General features: G+C 43.6%; 1 protein-coding gene across 1 annotated transcript in view; it reads left to right on the top strand.

The window, feature by feature from the left end:
- Window positions 1-17491, top strand: part of CCDC93 (coiled-coil domain containing 93) — a gene marked incomplete in the record, with an annotated part of 1282969 nt that overhangs the window by 324245 nt on the left and 941233 nt on the right. Inside the window, 1 exon segment of the mRNA XM_044074979.1 lies at window positions 10134-10170. Within this exon segment, the coding sequence (XP_043930914.1) occupies window positions 10134-10170 (37 nt within the window).

Here is a 17491-nt window from a genome sequence, read left to right as displayed (position 1 = left end):
AGTGAATGTGTGGTCCCGTTTGTGTGGGAGAGTGAATGTGTGCTCACGTCTGTGGGAGAGTGAATGTGTACTAGCAACTGTGTGGGAGAGTGAATGTGTGCTCATGTCTGTGTGGGAGAGTGAATAAATGGCACACCTTTGCCAATCCATTGTATGGATCTTCAGTGGAGGTTATCACCGGAAAGTGCTGATTAGTACTAAAGGTAACATCATGTGATCCAGAGACATTCAAATTAGCCTTTCTCTAAACTCAGAAACAGTTGAAAGGTATGGGGATGTGTGTGTGCGTATGTGTGTTTGAATGCATGTGAGAGAGTGAATGAAGGGGAGAACCTGTGCAAATGCAGTGTTTGGGCTACCGGTGGTGATTACCACAGGAAAATGCTGATTTGAAGTAGATGTAAAACCATGTGATTCAGCAACAGGCATATTAGTTTATAATGAGGTCTTTCCTCATTATGACTAATCATGTCTCTGAATCACAATTTCTGCATTTGTGGAAAATGACCCTTTTTGTTGCAGCGGTCTATGCTGCAGTGGGTTTCTTTTTGAATCTCAGCCATAGTCCAACTTTACAGGACCTCAAAACATTCCTCTTATGCTGATATGCAGTAGGCACAGAGTTAAACAGCAGAAATGTGAGGGAGCACCTCCAACATATCATGTTGTACAGTAGGCAAAGACCTTCTGCAAACACATAGGAATAGCAGTACAGTGAGTTTCAAGATTTGCTGTTGTCTTTTCTAAACGCACTTGATTTTTTTTTTTTTTTTTTTTTTGTCCAGGTTTACAGCTATGGGTCTTGCACATTCAATTGAGAATTGCTTACGTAGAGGCAGAGAGATTTAAGACAAGACTAGTCTTTAATTAATTCTTTATTTGACTAGGCTTGAATTAATTCTTTAAGAGACACTTCCTCCACCATATGGATCCCAATATTGCTCTTTGCTTTAATATAGCTGGCCGATACCCTCTAACATTCTGCCTATCAAGTCATTTTAATATGCAGATTCCTAGTACTACTACATTAACATGGAAAGTATATTAGAGGGATTTAAATGGCAGCCAGTGAGGTTAGCCTTTTAACACAGCAGTTAGGTTTCCACTCAGTGTCAGTGATCCACCTGTGATTTGAAACTGAGTGTAGTTGTCAGTAGGCTGCTGACTGTATAGTGGAAAGGTAAGGAACTGAGGATCTGTGCAGAGCTCTCCTTTCTGTAGAAGAGGAATGGCTGGGCTGCTGGTATAAGTATAGGTCCTTTGGAGGGCTACTTGTCCCATATGTACCCCAGAAGTGATACTTCCCAGGGGAGACCACCTCAGTTTTTGGTGCTATTCTACATCCTGCTGTCCTGTATTGCTCTTCCATGGATTATACCGTGTTAAATTAATGGTGACCTTTTATTCCCTCAGTTTGGTTTCTAAATGATATCTGCTGAGCACTCTTTGGAAGGGAGACAGTATTTTTTACTTTGTGCAAGGAGCTAATGTGCAGGTCTCTGCAGAGGTCTTTAGAATATAAGAGGCCATACATGCAGAGTGCTAATTAGAGGAAAATCCACAGGCAAAACTAATGCATTAAATACTAGGCCAGCAAAGCAGTATGATTGCTTGAGTTGCCATATTCCATAAAGACGTTGCTGGAATGGGCTTTTGTTTAAAACGTTTCCTTAACTGATGTGGTAGTGGATACTTAAATTATTTAATGAGCTGAGTAGGACAATTTTAGTGTTCACTTTTTAGTCTGATATAAATCAGTTTTGCCTGTACTCTCAATTGCTGTGTCATGCTTCATTATTTACCTTGGTACCTGCATGTCCCAGTGTAGTACAGATGCTATTGTGTCCTTCTAGAGTACCATCTTAACCACCAGCTACTTTGTCTTCTTGTATGAGATTGTGAGACATAAGAAGTGGCAAATACTTCAGAACACATTTCTTAAATTGATTTAGATGTCTGAAAAGAAGTGAATAAAACTGAATTTAAGTAATATGTGGGCCACATTTTTAAACAACTTCATTATTTCTCGCATTGTTAATATGTAACATGAACTCTCACACTTTAATAATGAAAAAAATGCATGCTTTGGTGCATCATTTTGGCACTGTATATCAGCTTGAGGTGTTGTGGGGTTTTCCTCAAGTATGTGAAGATGCCCTTAGAGGGCAAGACTTGATGCTAGTGATTACAATGCTGGGCCTCGGAGAGACCTTTCAAGACTTAGTATCACTGCTCTTTAGCATTCCCCCAGGTGTATGGATAATACAATCAAATTAAAAGGACTGGGAAAAGGAATACAAAACAACCAAGGGTGATCAGTAAAAGGTGGTTAAGTCTGCTGATTTCATATTTCAGTAGAATGCTGGTATGAAGTCTGACCCTCCATGTAGTCCACATTCAAAAGATGTAGGAGCAAAGTCTTTAACAGAGCGAAATAAATCAAAATACAGAAAAAAAATTAGTAAAGACAAATAAAAATCTAATCAAGTGCAAATATACAATTTTCAACATCCGAATCAAGACACAACAGGCCAAGAGTCTGCAGTATCTTCTTAATAGTGTTAAACTACTACTACTGTTGTAAGTAGATCAGAAGAATAAAGCTGAAAAGTAGGACTGAAGGGGCGGTCCATTAAACGACAAGTTCCATTTTTTCAAAGTCATTAAATAAAAGAACAGGCTATTTTCTACCGCAAAATGTCCTTCAAGTTACAGAGCCATTTTTGCACCCTTTTAGCTCCACAGAATCAGTGGCATAAAACCAGTTCAAGTGATGTGCTGTGTGTGTGTCATCATGAGTGCATATAGTAAATCGTATCTGCAGCTAGAAAAGATACTTCAGATCAGACTCGTTTAAAAAAGTGAGAAACATTTCTTTTTAAAGGAAAGGTACTATATAATTATAATAATCACTCACTGTCTGCACTGTTTGGTTATGCTTTTTTTTTTCACCCTTTGTGCTGTCTGCCTAATCAGGCACTGACTTTGTGGGTAAATCACCACCATCTGGGGTAACCCTGCATGACCTCTGGGCTTTGCACAGATTACTGCTGCACCTTTGTCTTTGAGTGCTAGGTCCATGCCAGAAGGAATTTTAAGGTGTTTTTTAGTTTTTTTTTCCTTTGAGCTGGACCTTAAAACTAGAATGGGAGCCTTATTTCCTAGATGTTCTTCGTGTTTCACTGTTGAAGTCATCACATTTGGATTATCCCTGCCAGGGTAGACCTCATTCAGCCCGAATACCAGAGGCTTATTATTTCTGCATCAGTTGCTGTCACTTCAGGACTGACGTCAGGTTGTCTGTGGTATAAAACAGGCAGCCGATGCCATTACATCAGTCTTTCTTGCCAAGGAGTCCGAAGCAGAAGCAGTTTGCTACCGGAGTTTTTCGCTTCTGAATTGAAGCTGAAGTCTTCTAAAGCTAAGTACCCAGTTGGAGATCCTTTTTTCTTGCTCTAACCGATGTCAGAAAAAGTTAACAATTTTCTCACCTGTGGAAAGCAAATGCCACACCCAAGATTTTCATTCCTACTGTGTCACTTGTTTAGGCCTAGACCACGACGTCCCACGCTGTCACTTTTGTGCTTGGTTCAACGCCAGAACTATACATCGTCGGGCCCTTATTGTAGCTAGATATTTTCGCTCTCAGTCCTCGACTTCTGATATGGCTTCGGTAAGCCATCTGACAACCGATCTTCAGACAAAACTTAAGGGTAAAGACAGAGACAGACTGCACGGGTTCAAAACTGCTGATAATGCTTCGTTAGGCTAGTCGTCAGTTCTCCGGTCCTCAGTGATGTGCTTTCGCAGCCCCTGATGCTCGCTTCTGTGGATTCGCAGGCCACTACTGAGACTGTTTACTATTAAAATTTCGAAACTAACTCTGTCGACTGTACTATTGTCGAACACGGAAGTTCGAAAACGGTAATATCGATGACAAAAAAACAACCTAGGAACAGGTCGAGATAGGGGAGATGTTTGTAGTCCGGAATAACACTGAACACCTATCTCGACCCATGTTAAAACCCGTTCCTAGGTTGTTTTTTTTGTCATCGATGTTACCGTTTTCGAACTTCCGTGTTCGACAATAGTACAGTCGACGGAGTTTATTTCTAAATTTTAATAGTAAACCACTGAGACCCTTTTGGAGTCTGGTATGCAGTGAGACTCTTCGACTAAGGATCCTGTGGATGTCTCTACCTTGGATGGGTCTGGAGCTGCTGAGCAGGCACTGACTTCCGAGGAAGTACTTCGCACTACTGATACTTGACACAGAGTTCTTTCTCTTCTACAGTTCTTTTGAAAACTACTGAGTTTCTAAGGCCCAGGGTACGAACTACACCCAAAAAAACGACGACCCAAGCTCAGGCCCCTACTTCCTTGCCTCAGTCTCAAATGCATAAAATGGTGGAAGACCTTATAATGCTTATCGGGGGAAGCCAGGCTACCCCTTCCAAAAGAAAAAGAGACTTGTCCCCAGTAGTTTTATCTGAACAGGAGTCCGATGACTCTGATGCATCTGAATATGAAGATATGCAACCCCTGTCTGCTTATGAGGATTCTGATGCAGAGAAATCCATCCCTTTAGCTTCCCCACCCAAGGACTTTTCCTTTGGGGAAACCCTCCATACTTTAAGGGAGCATTTCCAATGGGAATGTCAGGACTATCCTCAGTCTAAAAAGAGACTCAAGGAATTCTTAGATCTTCCACAGCACAGACCTCTGGCTATTCCTCCTGCCCTGGATGTTGTGGATGATGTCTTTATGGAATCCAGTCTGACCCCTGACACCCTCCCTCCTGCTCCCAGGAAACCTGACAGGTACTTTAGAGTCTCTGACTATCACAAATTTCTTTTCAAAAACCCTACTGCTGACCCCCAGGTCATCTCTCAAGGACCTAAAGGAATGAAAGCAATTTCAGCTAAGAATCCCACCCCCCTCAGATAGGGATTCCCGAGCATTAGACAGATTGGGTAAAAAATTATACACCTCTGCTACTCTTGCTATTAGAGCATTAAATTGTCAGTTCCATATGCTGAAATATCAGGAACATACAATGGAACTCCTCAAATAAAAAATATCTTCTTTCCCTGCTTGTGCAGAAAATAAAGAGTTACAGGAGTTAATGCATTCTGCAAGTCAAGTGACTAAGCACACCTTACAATGTGGTTTTGATGCCCTAGAAGCATCTTGCAGGGCAGCAATTACTGGTTCTGTACTTATGCTTGGCTTAAGGAACAGACCTTGCCAAATCTAAATTATTGGACACACCCTTGCACAAAGACAACTTATTTGGCACCAAGGCAGAAGAGGTCCTTAAAAAGATGGAAGAAAAAGTTAAATCTATGCAGACAGTTAAGGACTTCTTACAGGTCCAGCCACCAAGGTTCAGTAGGCATTGTCCCTCCAAGCACTGGTCCTGTCCTGCCCCCTCCAGGTCAGCTCAGCCCAGACCCAAGGGAAGCAGGCCTCCCAGACAGCCCCAGGGAATGCAGAGATCTAAACAATGGAGTTCCTCCTCTTCAAAATCAAGGAGTGCTAAGCCACTCCTTATGGTAAAAGCTCACAATGACTTTACACTTCTACCCCCTCCCTCTGCCCACCTGCACTTGCCCCTAGGAGGAAAACTCTCCTTCCACGCAAGCAACTGGGCCACCATTACCAGCGACCGCTAGGTCCTCAACATCGTATCCCAGGGATACAAATTTTATTTTCACACTCTGCCAACCCCAAAAGGGTTCCCAGATCTTCCCCCAAACCAGCAGGCAGAGGCCAAAAAGCAAGTCCTTTCCCTCCTCTCTGTGAGGGCAGTAGAGCATGTTCCTGCAGAACAGACAGGCCAAGGTTTCTACTCCAGACTCTTCCTGGTATCCAGAAAAGAGGGAATATGGCACCCCATCCTTGACCTATCCATTCTAACCACCTTTCTGGTGATACCAAAATTCAAAATGGTCACCCTCCAGCAGCTTCTTCGTATGCTTTCCAAGGATGCTTGGTTAGCCACCCTAGACCTAACAGAGGCCTTACCTACACATCCCAATCAGGGAATCATGCAGGAAATACCTACGTTTCAGAGCAAGATAAGTGCACTTTCAGTTCTCTATGCTTCCCTTTGGCTTATCCACTGATCCCAGAGTTTTCACAAAATGTCTGGCTCCCGCCATTGCTTTTTGCAGGCAAAGAAATATTCAAATGTATCTATACTTGGATGACTGTCTGATTCAGGCAGACAGGAAAAGCTGCTAACGCACCTGACCTTTGTAAAAGACCTACTGACCTCCTTGGGGTATACTATCAACGAAAAGAAATCAAAACTAGTACCCACTCAAAAAATTGTATTCCTGGGAGCAAGCCTGGGCACAGCATCCCAGATGGCGTTCCTTACACCAGAAAAACAAACCTACCTGACAACCTACTTCTCTCAACTAGCCACCAGGACCCAGTTATCCACAAGGAAAATCCTGCAAGCTCTAGGGTTCATGGCTTCTTGCATTCTACTCATTCCATATGCCAGACTGCATATGAGGAAACTACAATGGGACCTAAAAATACTTTGGTGTCAGCACTCTCAAGACCTGGAAACTCTTATACCAATGATAACTTGCCTAAGGAAAGATTTTCTTTGGTGGGCAGCAGCATGCTACCACAACAAGGGACTTCCCTTCTCACTATCCCACGCCTCCCAGACCCTCACCACAGATGGATCAGACTGTGCCTGGGATGCACACCTGGACGGCAGGTGCATTCAGGGCCAATGGAGCCCAAATCAAATACATCTGCACAGCAGCCAAAAAGAGATGCTAGCTGTTCAGCACGCCCTGACAGCTTTCAGACCCCTACTGTCCCTGGTTCCTCTGCTGATCGAAACAGACAACACGGTGATGTGGTACATCAACAAGCAGGGAGGAACTCACTATTATCCTCTTTGCAGGCTCGCCATGACTCTTTGGCATATGGCCGCAGCCTTGCATCTACACCCGTTAGCACAATTCCTGCCAGGTTCTCTAAACTCTGTGGCAAACAACCTAAGCAGAGACCTGCTAGACCCGCACGAATGGCAGATAGACCAAAGAACCTTTACCCTTGTAACCCAGAAATGGGGCACCCCGAAGGTAGACCTCTTTGCCTCCCACTCCAATCACCAGCTCAGCAAATTCTGCACCAGGGAACCTCACAGCAAGGCCTGGAAAGTGGATGCTCTAGCCTTCCAGTTGGTAAACCTCTCGGTCTATGCATTTCTCCCCTCTACCACTCATTTCAAGGGTATTGATCGAAATAAAGGAGGAAAAACTGAGGACAGTCCTGATTGCCCCAGACTGGCCACGGCAGCACTGGTACCCACTACTGCGCAGCCTGTCACCCCTGCCACCATGGCACCTACCTCAGATCCCAACACTCCTGACCCAGACGAATGGGAATTCATGCATCCCCAATTGCAGACCCTCAGTCTGGCAGCCTGGCTTATTCCTTGACCTCTCCTCAAGCTGTCAGTCTAACCAAACAAGTTCTAGATGTTATAAACGAGGCCAGACACCCCAGCACTACAAATCTTATGCTGACAAGTTGAAAAGATTTTGCACCTGGATCCAGGCTAAGGGAGCTGGAACGCCACAGCCCACCCTACCTCTCATCCTGGATTATTTGGCAGACCTACTACACAAGGGTCTATCCTTCTCTTCTATTAAAATGCATGCCTCTGCCATCTCTGCTCATTTCAGCACAGAGCCACCTCTTTTCTCACACCCTCTCATCAAACAGTTCCTAAGAGGGGCTAACAACTTGAGGCCACCCAGAAGAGCTCCTACTCCAGCTTGGGACCTAAACTTTGTGTTGGAAAAGCTCACCCTGCTACCTCTTTGAATCTGCAGCTTCAGCAGAGTTAAAATTCCTCTCCTGGAAGACAGCCTTGCTTCTGGCCATCACTTCAGCTAGAAGAGTTATAAACACTTATGGCTTTAGAGCCATTCATTATTTTCCATGCTGACAGGGTCTCCCTCAGGACTAACCCATCCTTCATGCCAAAAGTGGTGTCCAGTGTGGCTCTCAACCAATCCATTCATTTGCCCACTTTTTTCCCTAAGCCACAAAACAAGGGAGAAAGGATTCTGCACTCTCTAGATGTGCACAGACAGCTCATATTCTACCTAGACAGGACTAAATCTTTTTAGAAAAACTGATCAATTGCTAGTCAGCTTCGCTGCAGAAGCAGAGGGCAAGGCCATATCCAAACAAACAATTTCCAAATGGATAGCACATTGCATCCATTTCTGCTACAAACATCATGGAAAACCTCCCCCCGAGGGGGTCAGGACACATTTCACCAGAGCAACCTCCACCTCTGCAGCTTTCCTCAGAGGGGTCCCCACCAGGGACATCCTGGAGGCTGCAACATGGACTTCTGTTCATACCTTCACCAAGCATTACCTCCTGCCTATCTTCTCCAAATCCAGGGCAGGCTTTGCCACTGCAGTCTTGCAGGGCATCCTAGCCAGCCTCCAGTCTTCTTGACTGCCTCCACCCTTTTCTTCAGCTTTGGGAATCAAACCAAATGTGATGATTGCAACAGTGAAACATGAAGAACATAGTACAGTTGTGTACACTTACCATAAATGTAGATGTTTGAGTACATTCACTGTTGCAGTCCTGGTTTCCCTCCCTCCATCCCCCTTGTGTGTGTGTGTGTGTCTCTCTCTCTCTGTCTCACTCTCTCCTTCTCTCTCTCTGTCTCTCTCTCTCTCTGTCTCTTTCTCTTTCTCTCTCTCTCTCCTTCTCTCTCTCTACTTCTCTCCTTACAAGGAATTTTTGGCATTTACTTTCTACTGGTGGTCTTCCACCATAACCTAGCTCCTTATCGCGGGCTGCTGACATTTAGGGCAAGAAAAACTGATGTAATGGCATTGGCTGCCTGTTTTTATACCACTGATGACCTGACGTCAGTCCTGAAGCAACAGCAACCGACGGAGAAATATTAAGCCTCTGGTATTCTGGCTGACTGAGGGCTACCCTGGCAGGGTAACCCAAATGTGATGACTGTAACAGTGAGTACACACGAGCATCTACATTTATGGTAAGTGTACACAACTGAACAATATAATTCACTGTTAGCAGAAGCTTCCTACTCTGTCTTCTTTCAAGTAAGTATGCTGTACAATATGAAATTCGCTGTGTTTGTCATTATCTGGTGGGTCTCCTTATTTTAACACATGTATCACCTATACAGAGCTTTTTTGTAATGAGTGCACACCTGTGCATATGTACCCATGGGTGACCTGTTGCTGCACTGAGGTTTTGTATAATCCTTCTCGGACTTTATTGTGTGACAGGCTTCAGTGCTTAATCCCAACTGTTCCCCACAGGACAAAGTGCACCCCTTTCCCCTGGGCTGCTAGTCAAGCTGTATTCTGCAAAGCATGGACATTTACCTTCCCACTATGCCAGCAGGTTGTCCATATTTAGATAAATTTGGCAAAATTGTTTTTCCTTTCATTGTGTAGTCCTACAGATAAATTAGTTAGGTGAAATATGCAGATGTCTTGAGTGGGAACATTTCAAAAGATATTAATGGTGAAATGAGGTATAATTTTTGTAAATTCATGCTGACTCAAAATCGTTGACAGATAATTTATGTGATAGCAGGTTTTGCATTTGTCTTACTGAGCATGGTTGCATAATTCCCATTCTCTGACTTTCATGGCTGCTGTGACAACAAGCTGTGGGTGTGTGTCTTCTGATCTTTAAAAAGAGATGCATGGTACAATTAACTACTGCTTCCACTTCTGCATGTAAACATCCTTAACTGCTGACAATTTTTAGTATTTGCATGAATTGTGTGATATTTAGCATTTGTTCTGTTTTACAAGTAGCTTACTAATGTTTTATATGAAGTAAGTTTCCACCATATACCTGTGTTTTTTAGCAGGATATTTATGCTTTGGATATAATAAGCTATGAATTAAAACCCCTTTGCACAGGACAATTCTTCTGGGTTTTAGTATCCCTGCATTTCTTTTGATATGTAGATGTGAGCAAAGCAAACTTTTAGAAAGGTTCATTATAGATTCTGCAGAAGAATGCATTTGTATTGAGAAGTCAACCCCACCTTTTAAATCTAATAATCCGCCTTCATTTTTCAGGAGGTATGGATATAGCAGACCTGTTAAAACTGATAAGGTAAGTGCCCGTTCTGTAACTTTTCTTTACATATTCTTCAGTTTAGTAGTGTTAAAAGCTTAATGACATTTTCATCCACTGTGCTAAGGATTCCACCTTGCCACTGCGCTCTGTTTGCTTACTTTCTATCCTGCAATAGCAAAGATGGACTGGTTTGCCACAAGCTTTTTACTTTCTTACAATTTCCTGTCCTGTCACTTTTATGTGCCTCATGATACCGACTCATCCATATTTGAATTGTATTTGTCTTTTATGTGATGAATAATAGTGTGCTGGCCACAGATAGCCCTTTTAAGACATTCAGCAAGATCATAGCATTGCACTTAACTGTTCATATTGTACTGATGTTTATCACCCATGTGCACACCTATGCTTTAATAGTGTACAGGACTAGAAAAAACAACAGTGAGCAAGAACAGGTCAAAAATGTGGCAGTACATAATATGATACTTCCTACAATGGCTAAAGTTAAGAAACAGCAAAGTACGGACAGAGCATTTCACCTTTCAGTTAAACAAGTCAGTAACATCCAGCTCATTTGCTAAAGGTATAACTTGTGTCCTCTTCTTAAGCAGGACCTTATGCATTAATGACCAGGGTACGTCACAGAGCTTATTTTATTTAGTATAGTTTACAATGTGAATTTGTGCACAAGCTGACTTCTGCCAACCTGTCATTATTCAGTAGATGATTCTGTTCCAGTCATTTGTGGCTGTATATTTGTTTATTTTTTTCTTATGCATTCGTTTGTTACCTCGGCAAGTGAACTTTACTTGAAATGTTTTATGTCATGGTGAGAAGAGAATACAATCTGTAGGTCAGTGTCATTGGCGGAGGATCTCATCACTTTCATCTGGGGTAATTGGGCCACTCCAGCCAAAAGGAGAAAGGAACCTTCTCCAGACATCCAGTCGGATTTAAACTCAGAGGAATCTGACTCCTAGGTTTTTAAAGAGGAAAATCCTCTTACTGCCTATGAAGACTCAGATGCAGAAGAATCTATTCTTTCTGCATCACCTCCAGAGGAATTTTCCTTTGGGGAAACCCTCCACACCCTCAGGGAACACTTCCAATGGGAATCGATGGATTTCCCTCTATCCAAGAAAAGACTGAGAGAGTTTCTGGACCTACCCCAGCATAGGACTCTGGCCATCCCACCCATCTTGGAGGTGGTAGATGATGTTTACCAAGAATCCAGCCTTATCCCTGACACCCTTCCACTTGCCCCCAGAGAACGTGACAGGTACTACAAGGTACCTGACTCACATAAATTCTTCTCCAGAAATCCTATAGCAGATCCAGAGGTGATTACTCAGGGACCTAAGGGAGTTAAGGCTACCTCTGCAAAGAATCCTACTCCCTCAGACAAAGAATCCAGGGCCCTGGACAGATGGGATAAAAAAGTGTATACCTCTGCAACTTTAACTATAAGGGCTCTCGCCTGTCAGTTCCATATGTTAAAATATCAACAGCACACTGTTTAACTTTTGAAACAGAAAATGTCTGCTTTACCAGATTTTGCCAACAATAAAGAGATAGCAGAATTACTGCACTCTTCATCTCGGGTGGCAAAGCACTCCTTACACTGTGGATTTGATGCCCTAGAAGCTTCTAGCAGGGCAGCAGTGACAGGATCTGTTTTCAGAAGACATGCATGGCTGAAGGAACAACCTCTCCCTGATCATGTCAAAGCTAAAATTATGGATGCACGTCTTGACAAAGACCACTTGTTCGGACAGAAAACTGAAGAGGTACTTAAAAAGATGGAAGACAAAGCAAAATCAATACAGACTGTTAAAGATTTTCTTCAAGTACAACCTCCTAGGTTCAGCAGAAAATTTCCCTCTAAACACTGATCCTTTCCTGCACCAAACAGGCAGGCACAAGGCAAAACTCATATGGACCGATCCACTAGGACTCAACTCAGGGCCAGCAAAGAACTAAACAGTGGCCCCCCTCAAACACTAGAGCAGAGAGTTCAAAAGCAACCCTGTATGGAAAACACTCTCAATGACTACCTTTCCCATCTCTGCCTGCCTCCACCACTCCAGAAGCTACGAGGAAGGCCATCTCCATGCAGAGAAAATTGGAACTCTGTAACAAAAGATCAGTGGTTCTTAAAAATCATTGCTCAGGGGTACAAATTCAGTTTCCAAGAACTACCACCTCCAAGAGGTGGTAGACCTATCTGCAAACCAGTTGTCAGAAGCACTAAGAGAAGTGAAAAACCTAATTTCCCTAGGGACAGTAGAACCTGTACCTCCAGAACAAGTTGCAAAAGGATTCTATTCCAGACTATTCCTTGTTCCCAGGAAAGAGGGGACTTGACGTCCCATCCTGGACCTATCCTTTCTCAATACCTGCCTAGTAATCCCAAAATTCAAAATGCTTAGCTTACAACAGCTTCTACCAATGCTGCCAAACAAAGCTTGGATGGTCACCTTAGACCTAAAGGATGCTTACCTGCACATCCCAGTAAGGGAATCATGCAGAAAATTCCTGCGCTTCACAGCAGTAACACTGCACTTTCAGTTCTCCTAATTGCCCTTTGGCTTATCTACTGCTCCCAGGGTATTCACCAAATGTCTAGCTCCTGCCATTGCCTTTTGCCGGCAAAACAATGTACAGATTTACCCTTACCTGGACAACTGTCTCATCCAGGCAGACTGCAAGGAACTGCTCCTGCAGCACCTGTCATTTGTAAAAACCTTATTCACCTCTCTGGGTTTCACTGTCAATGAAAGGAAATCAAAACAGACACCTACCAGGAAAATCATATTTCTGGGAGCCTTACTGGACACAGAACAGCAAATGCCCTTTCTGTCCCCAGAAAAACAAAGTTTCCTACCAAAATACTTCACTACTCTGGCCTCCCAAACCCAGCTTTCTGCCAGGAAATACAGCCTCGTGCATCCTCTTGGTACCTCTGGCTAAACTACACATGAGGAAAATTCAGTGGTACCTAAAGAACCTATGGTGTCAACACTCACAACCTCTGGACACCTCCCTGGCTGTGATCCCTTGCATAAAATTTGAGTTCCTCTGGTGAGCCCAGGTCTGTGCTCTGAACAAGGGGCCATTCACCCTCCGTCCATCAGACCAGACCATAACTACAGGTGTTTCGGACATGGCCTGGAGTGCCCACCTAGAAGGAAGATGCTCCCAAGGTCTCTGGGATGCACAAATATTACCCTTGCACATCAACCAAAAGGAAATGATAGCAGTGCAAAACTCTCTGGCAGTCCTTCAAACCCTCCCTCGAACCAGAGATTCTTCTCATAAAAACAGACAACACTACAGTCCTGTACATTAACAAACAGGGAGGGACTCCGTCTTACCCCCTCTGCAGACTAGCCATGAACCTGTGGCTGGCAGCCTCATCCATGGGATAACTTTTTATAGCCCAATACCCACCAGGCATCAACAACACCCTGGCAGACCACCTAAGCAGAAACCTGCTGGGCCCATAGGAATGGCAAATCCACAGAGACATTTTTTTGCAAATTACCCACACGTCGGGGATCCCCCAGGTGGACCTCTTTGCCTCTCATTTAAATCACCAAGTACAGAATACAGAAATTCTGCACCAGGGAGTACCATAACCTGGCGTGGAAGGGCGTTGCCCTGACCTTCCCTTAGTATACCCTCTTTGTGTATGCATTCCCTCCTCTACCTCTCATTCCAAAAGTATTAATCAAGATAAGGGAGTAAAAACCAAGAGCAACACTGTTGCCTCAGATTGGCCCAGACAGCATTGGTACCCACTGCTGCACAGCCTATCTCACCAGCCCCCCTGGCAGCTACCTCTGATACCTCACCTGCTATCCCTGTGGGGGGGGGGGACAATGCTGCACCCAGACCTTCAGACACTCAAGCTCTCTCAGGATGGCTTATTCTACCAGAACCAACAAGGAATCTATGCTAAGCAAGCAAGTCCTTGACATCGTCACAGAAGCCAGAAGGCCCAGCACCAGAAAATCTTATGCTGGAAAATGGAAAAGATTCTCTCCTGGACCCAGTCCAAGGGGACAGACATAATCTGCCCTCCATTCCTCTTATTCTAGATTATCTTGCTGAGCTTCTTAATAAGGGTCTCGCCTTCTCCTCCATAAAGATCCATGCCTCTGCCATCTCGGCTCATTTTGATACAGAACAGCCATTGTTCTCCCACCCTCTTATCAAACAATTCTTTAGAGGAGCCTCTAATATCAGGCCTCCCAGAAGACAGCCCACCCCAGCCTGGGACCTGAACTATGTTTTAGAAAAGCTTACTCTTCCTCCCTTCAATCCTGCTTTTACGTCAGCCAGGAGAGTGTCAGAGCTTTAAGCCTTAATGGCCATTGAGCCATTTATCATCTTCCAAGCAGACAGGGTCTCCCTGAGAACCAATCCCTTCTTCAAGCCAAAAGTGGTTTCGGATGTTACCCTCAACCAGGCCATCCACCTACCCACCTACCCACTTTCTTTCCTAACCCGCAGAACAAGGGGGAAAGGATAATGCATTGTTTGGATGTGCACAGGCAACTCAGATTTTATCTGGATTGTACAAAGGCACTCAGGAAAACTGACCAGCTCTTGGTCAGCTTTAAAACAGGGGCACAGGGGAAACCAATATCCAAACAGACCATTTCCAAATGGATAGCATACTGCATCCAATTTTGCTACTCCTTGCATGGAAAACCACTCCCTAGGACCATCAAAACCCATTCCAGTAGGGCAACCGCAGCTTCAAGGCATTCCTTAGAGGGGTACCCACCAAGGACATCCTGGAAGCTGCCACATGGACTTCAGTCCACACCTTCACCAAACATTACCATCTGAATCTATTCTCAAAAGCTAGGGCTGAGTTTGCCTCTGCAATTCTGCAGGGCATGCTCATCCAATCTTAAGTTTCTATCAACCTTCCACCCTTCTCCTCAGCTTCGGGAATCTTCCCAATGGTTAGGAATGCAGCAGTGAAACACGAAGAACATAGTACAGTTGTGTACACTTACCCTAAATGTAGATGTTCAAGTGTATTCACTGCTGCAGTCATGCTTTCCCTCCCTCCTTCCCCCTCATATCTGCTTTCCGTAGAGCGACACATTTCTGTGGGGGTCTCTGACCCCAGGACTACTAGTAATTATTAAAATTGGACTTCTTTGGTTGGTTAAGGAAAGAAAAACTGAGGTAATGCCGTTGCCTGCTCTTCTTTGTAGCTCGGACAACCTGACATCACCCAGCAAGTGACAGCAGCCAATGCATAAAACCTTGACTCTGGTATTCGGACTGACTGAGGGCTACCACAGCATAGATAACCCAATAGTTAAAACTGCAGCAGTGAATTCACGTGAACATCTACATTTCTGGTAAGTATACACAACTGTACTTTTTGTGCCTATTACTGATCTCTGTCTGCATTTGATTTCCCCCACCCACTTGCCCTGTCGTTGTTGTGCTTTCAAACCTGATGATTTGAGTTGCCCACCCTTGCTATAAATCTGATGTTGGACACTCCTTCCAGCCTCATTTCATCAGCTCATTCTGTTGAGAACTGAGAGATCAACTGGGAAGGCCCTCCCCCTTAATATCAAACTTTAATTAACTTCTGTTTCCTACCTCTCTACTTAATAATAACAAAATTCTACTTTATTCAGCTCCTTTTACTACATTTGTGTTCTTAAAGTGTTCAATTGCAATGTATCTGCTACATTTATTACTCCTTGTTTTGTAGCCTGTTTACATTGTAACTTTTACTCTTATCGTCTTAGTTCTGGTTTAAGCACTTGGGCTCCAAACAAGCTATTTTACATTGGGAAGGTTTGTGGATGACACTCTTATGGCAGGAGAGGCTAGTTTATGCCCTTCTGAGCTGGAAATTACTTGTTGAAGGCTTATTGTGTCTGTTTTTCTAAAATTCTCATAGTTCTGGTTTAAGCACTTGGGCTCCAAACCACTTATTTTACATTAGGAAGGTTTCTGGTCTACACTGTTGTGGGAGGAGGGGTAACCTTCACCCTACTGAGCTGAGAATTGCTGTGTTTCTTTGTTGAATATCTCTACTTTTTGACCGTTTTACAGTATTTAACTAGAACTGTATAGTTGCTAGCATCTTGCAGTGTAATTCCTCCTTGTAATCTGTGTGCACACCAGTTTCTCACAGTGTAAATTTCCCTTAAAAATTCCTTATTGTCTCAACAGATTTAACTACTAGAGCATCTAGTTTGCATATAGTTGAGCATTGCTTATCAAATTCCTTGTCTTACTGACCTATTCAATATTAAAATTTCCCTCACTCCTCCTTCGCATATCAGTAGCCATGGATATGCTTTTCCTGACTCTCTCTCTAGCCAGTATGATTGAGATGGGTATTTTGAGGCATTGTAGCAATTGCCTTATGTACACTGACAACCCACTTATTCTTAATAAAATAAAGTATGTGAGGGGTGTAAATACACTTCAGTGTTGGAGGCAAAACCTTGCATATAACCAAACCTAATCCTGTAGAGGTTGTCAGGGACACTTGCATGACAGCTATTGCACAGGGTAAAGACCCTACACATAAAACTGCTTATGCTGTGGCACTTGCAGTTAACCTTCCTAAAACACTAAAACCACCTGAACAGCACAGTCAAAAAAGGGTCCTCAGCCATCACGTAAACACTCCATTAAAAAACTGTCCACAGCTATGCATAGTAAAACTAGATCTAATGCCTCTACTGCTAAGCACTTAAGGAAAGCCAGTGCACAGCCAAATTTCCTGGGCATTGGTAATTCTATAATGAGGCACACAGATGTCACTCCTCACCAGATTGAGTAATGAGAGAGTCATGGTTAGCTGCCTTTCTGCGGCTGAGATCTTTCAAGTCACACAGGCACTTGAGTCATTGAACCACAGGTACCAGTATGTCTCTGTCACAGACCATGTGGGTGAAAATGACCTGAGATGTACCTCACTTGACAATATGAAATGAAGGATTCACTTCATAATCTCGAAATGCAGAAATATCAAATTTCAGTATCACAAAACTATGAAGATGAATACTCTAAACACCGAACATACACAAATCCGACACCCAAAACCGCGAATCTACAAAATCTCGAACACATCACACACTGCAAAACACATGCATACAAGAACGTATATACCTCCCAATACTTCCCTACAACAAACATGACACACACGCACACAAGCAAACACATACACACACTGACCCTTAGTATATGCAGGGGGCAAGCCCCCCTGTGCCCCTGACATCCCCCTACTTATATATACTAACTCCGAGGTCGCACAACACTTCATAACACACACAACCAGGCACCTCAAATTCCACACACATCA

This window comes from Protopterus annectens, chromosome 6.part0, assembly GCF_019279795.1.
Source record: "Protopterus annectens isolate FY-2018-M chromosome 6.part0, PAN1.0, whole genome shotgun sequence".
NCBI classification, from domain to species: Eukaryota; Metazoa; Chordata; order Ceratodontiformes; family Protopteridae; genus Protopterus; species Protopterus annectens.
Note: the sequence above shows the minus strand (reverse complement) of the source record. Positions and strands in the feature narration are given on the sequence as shown.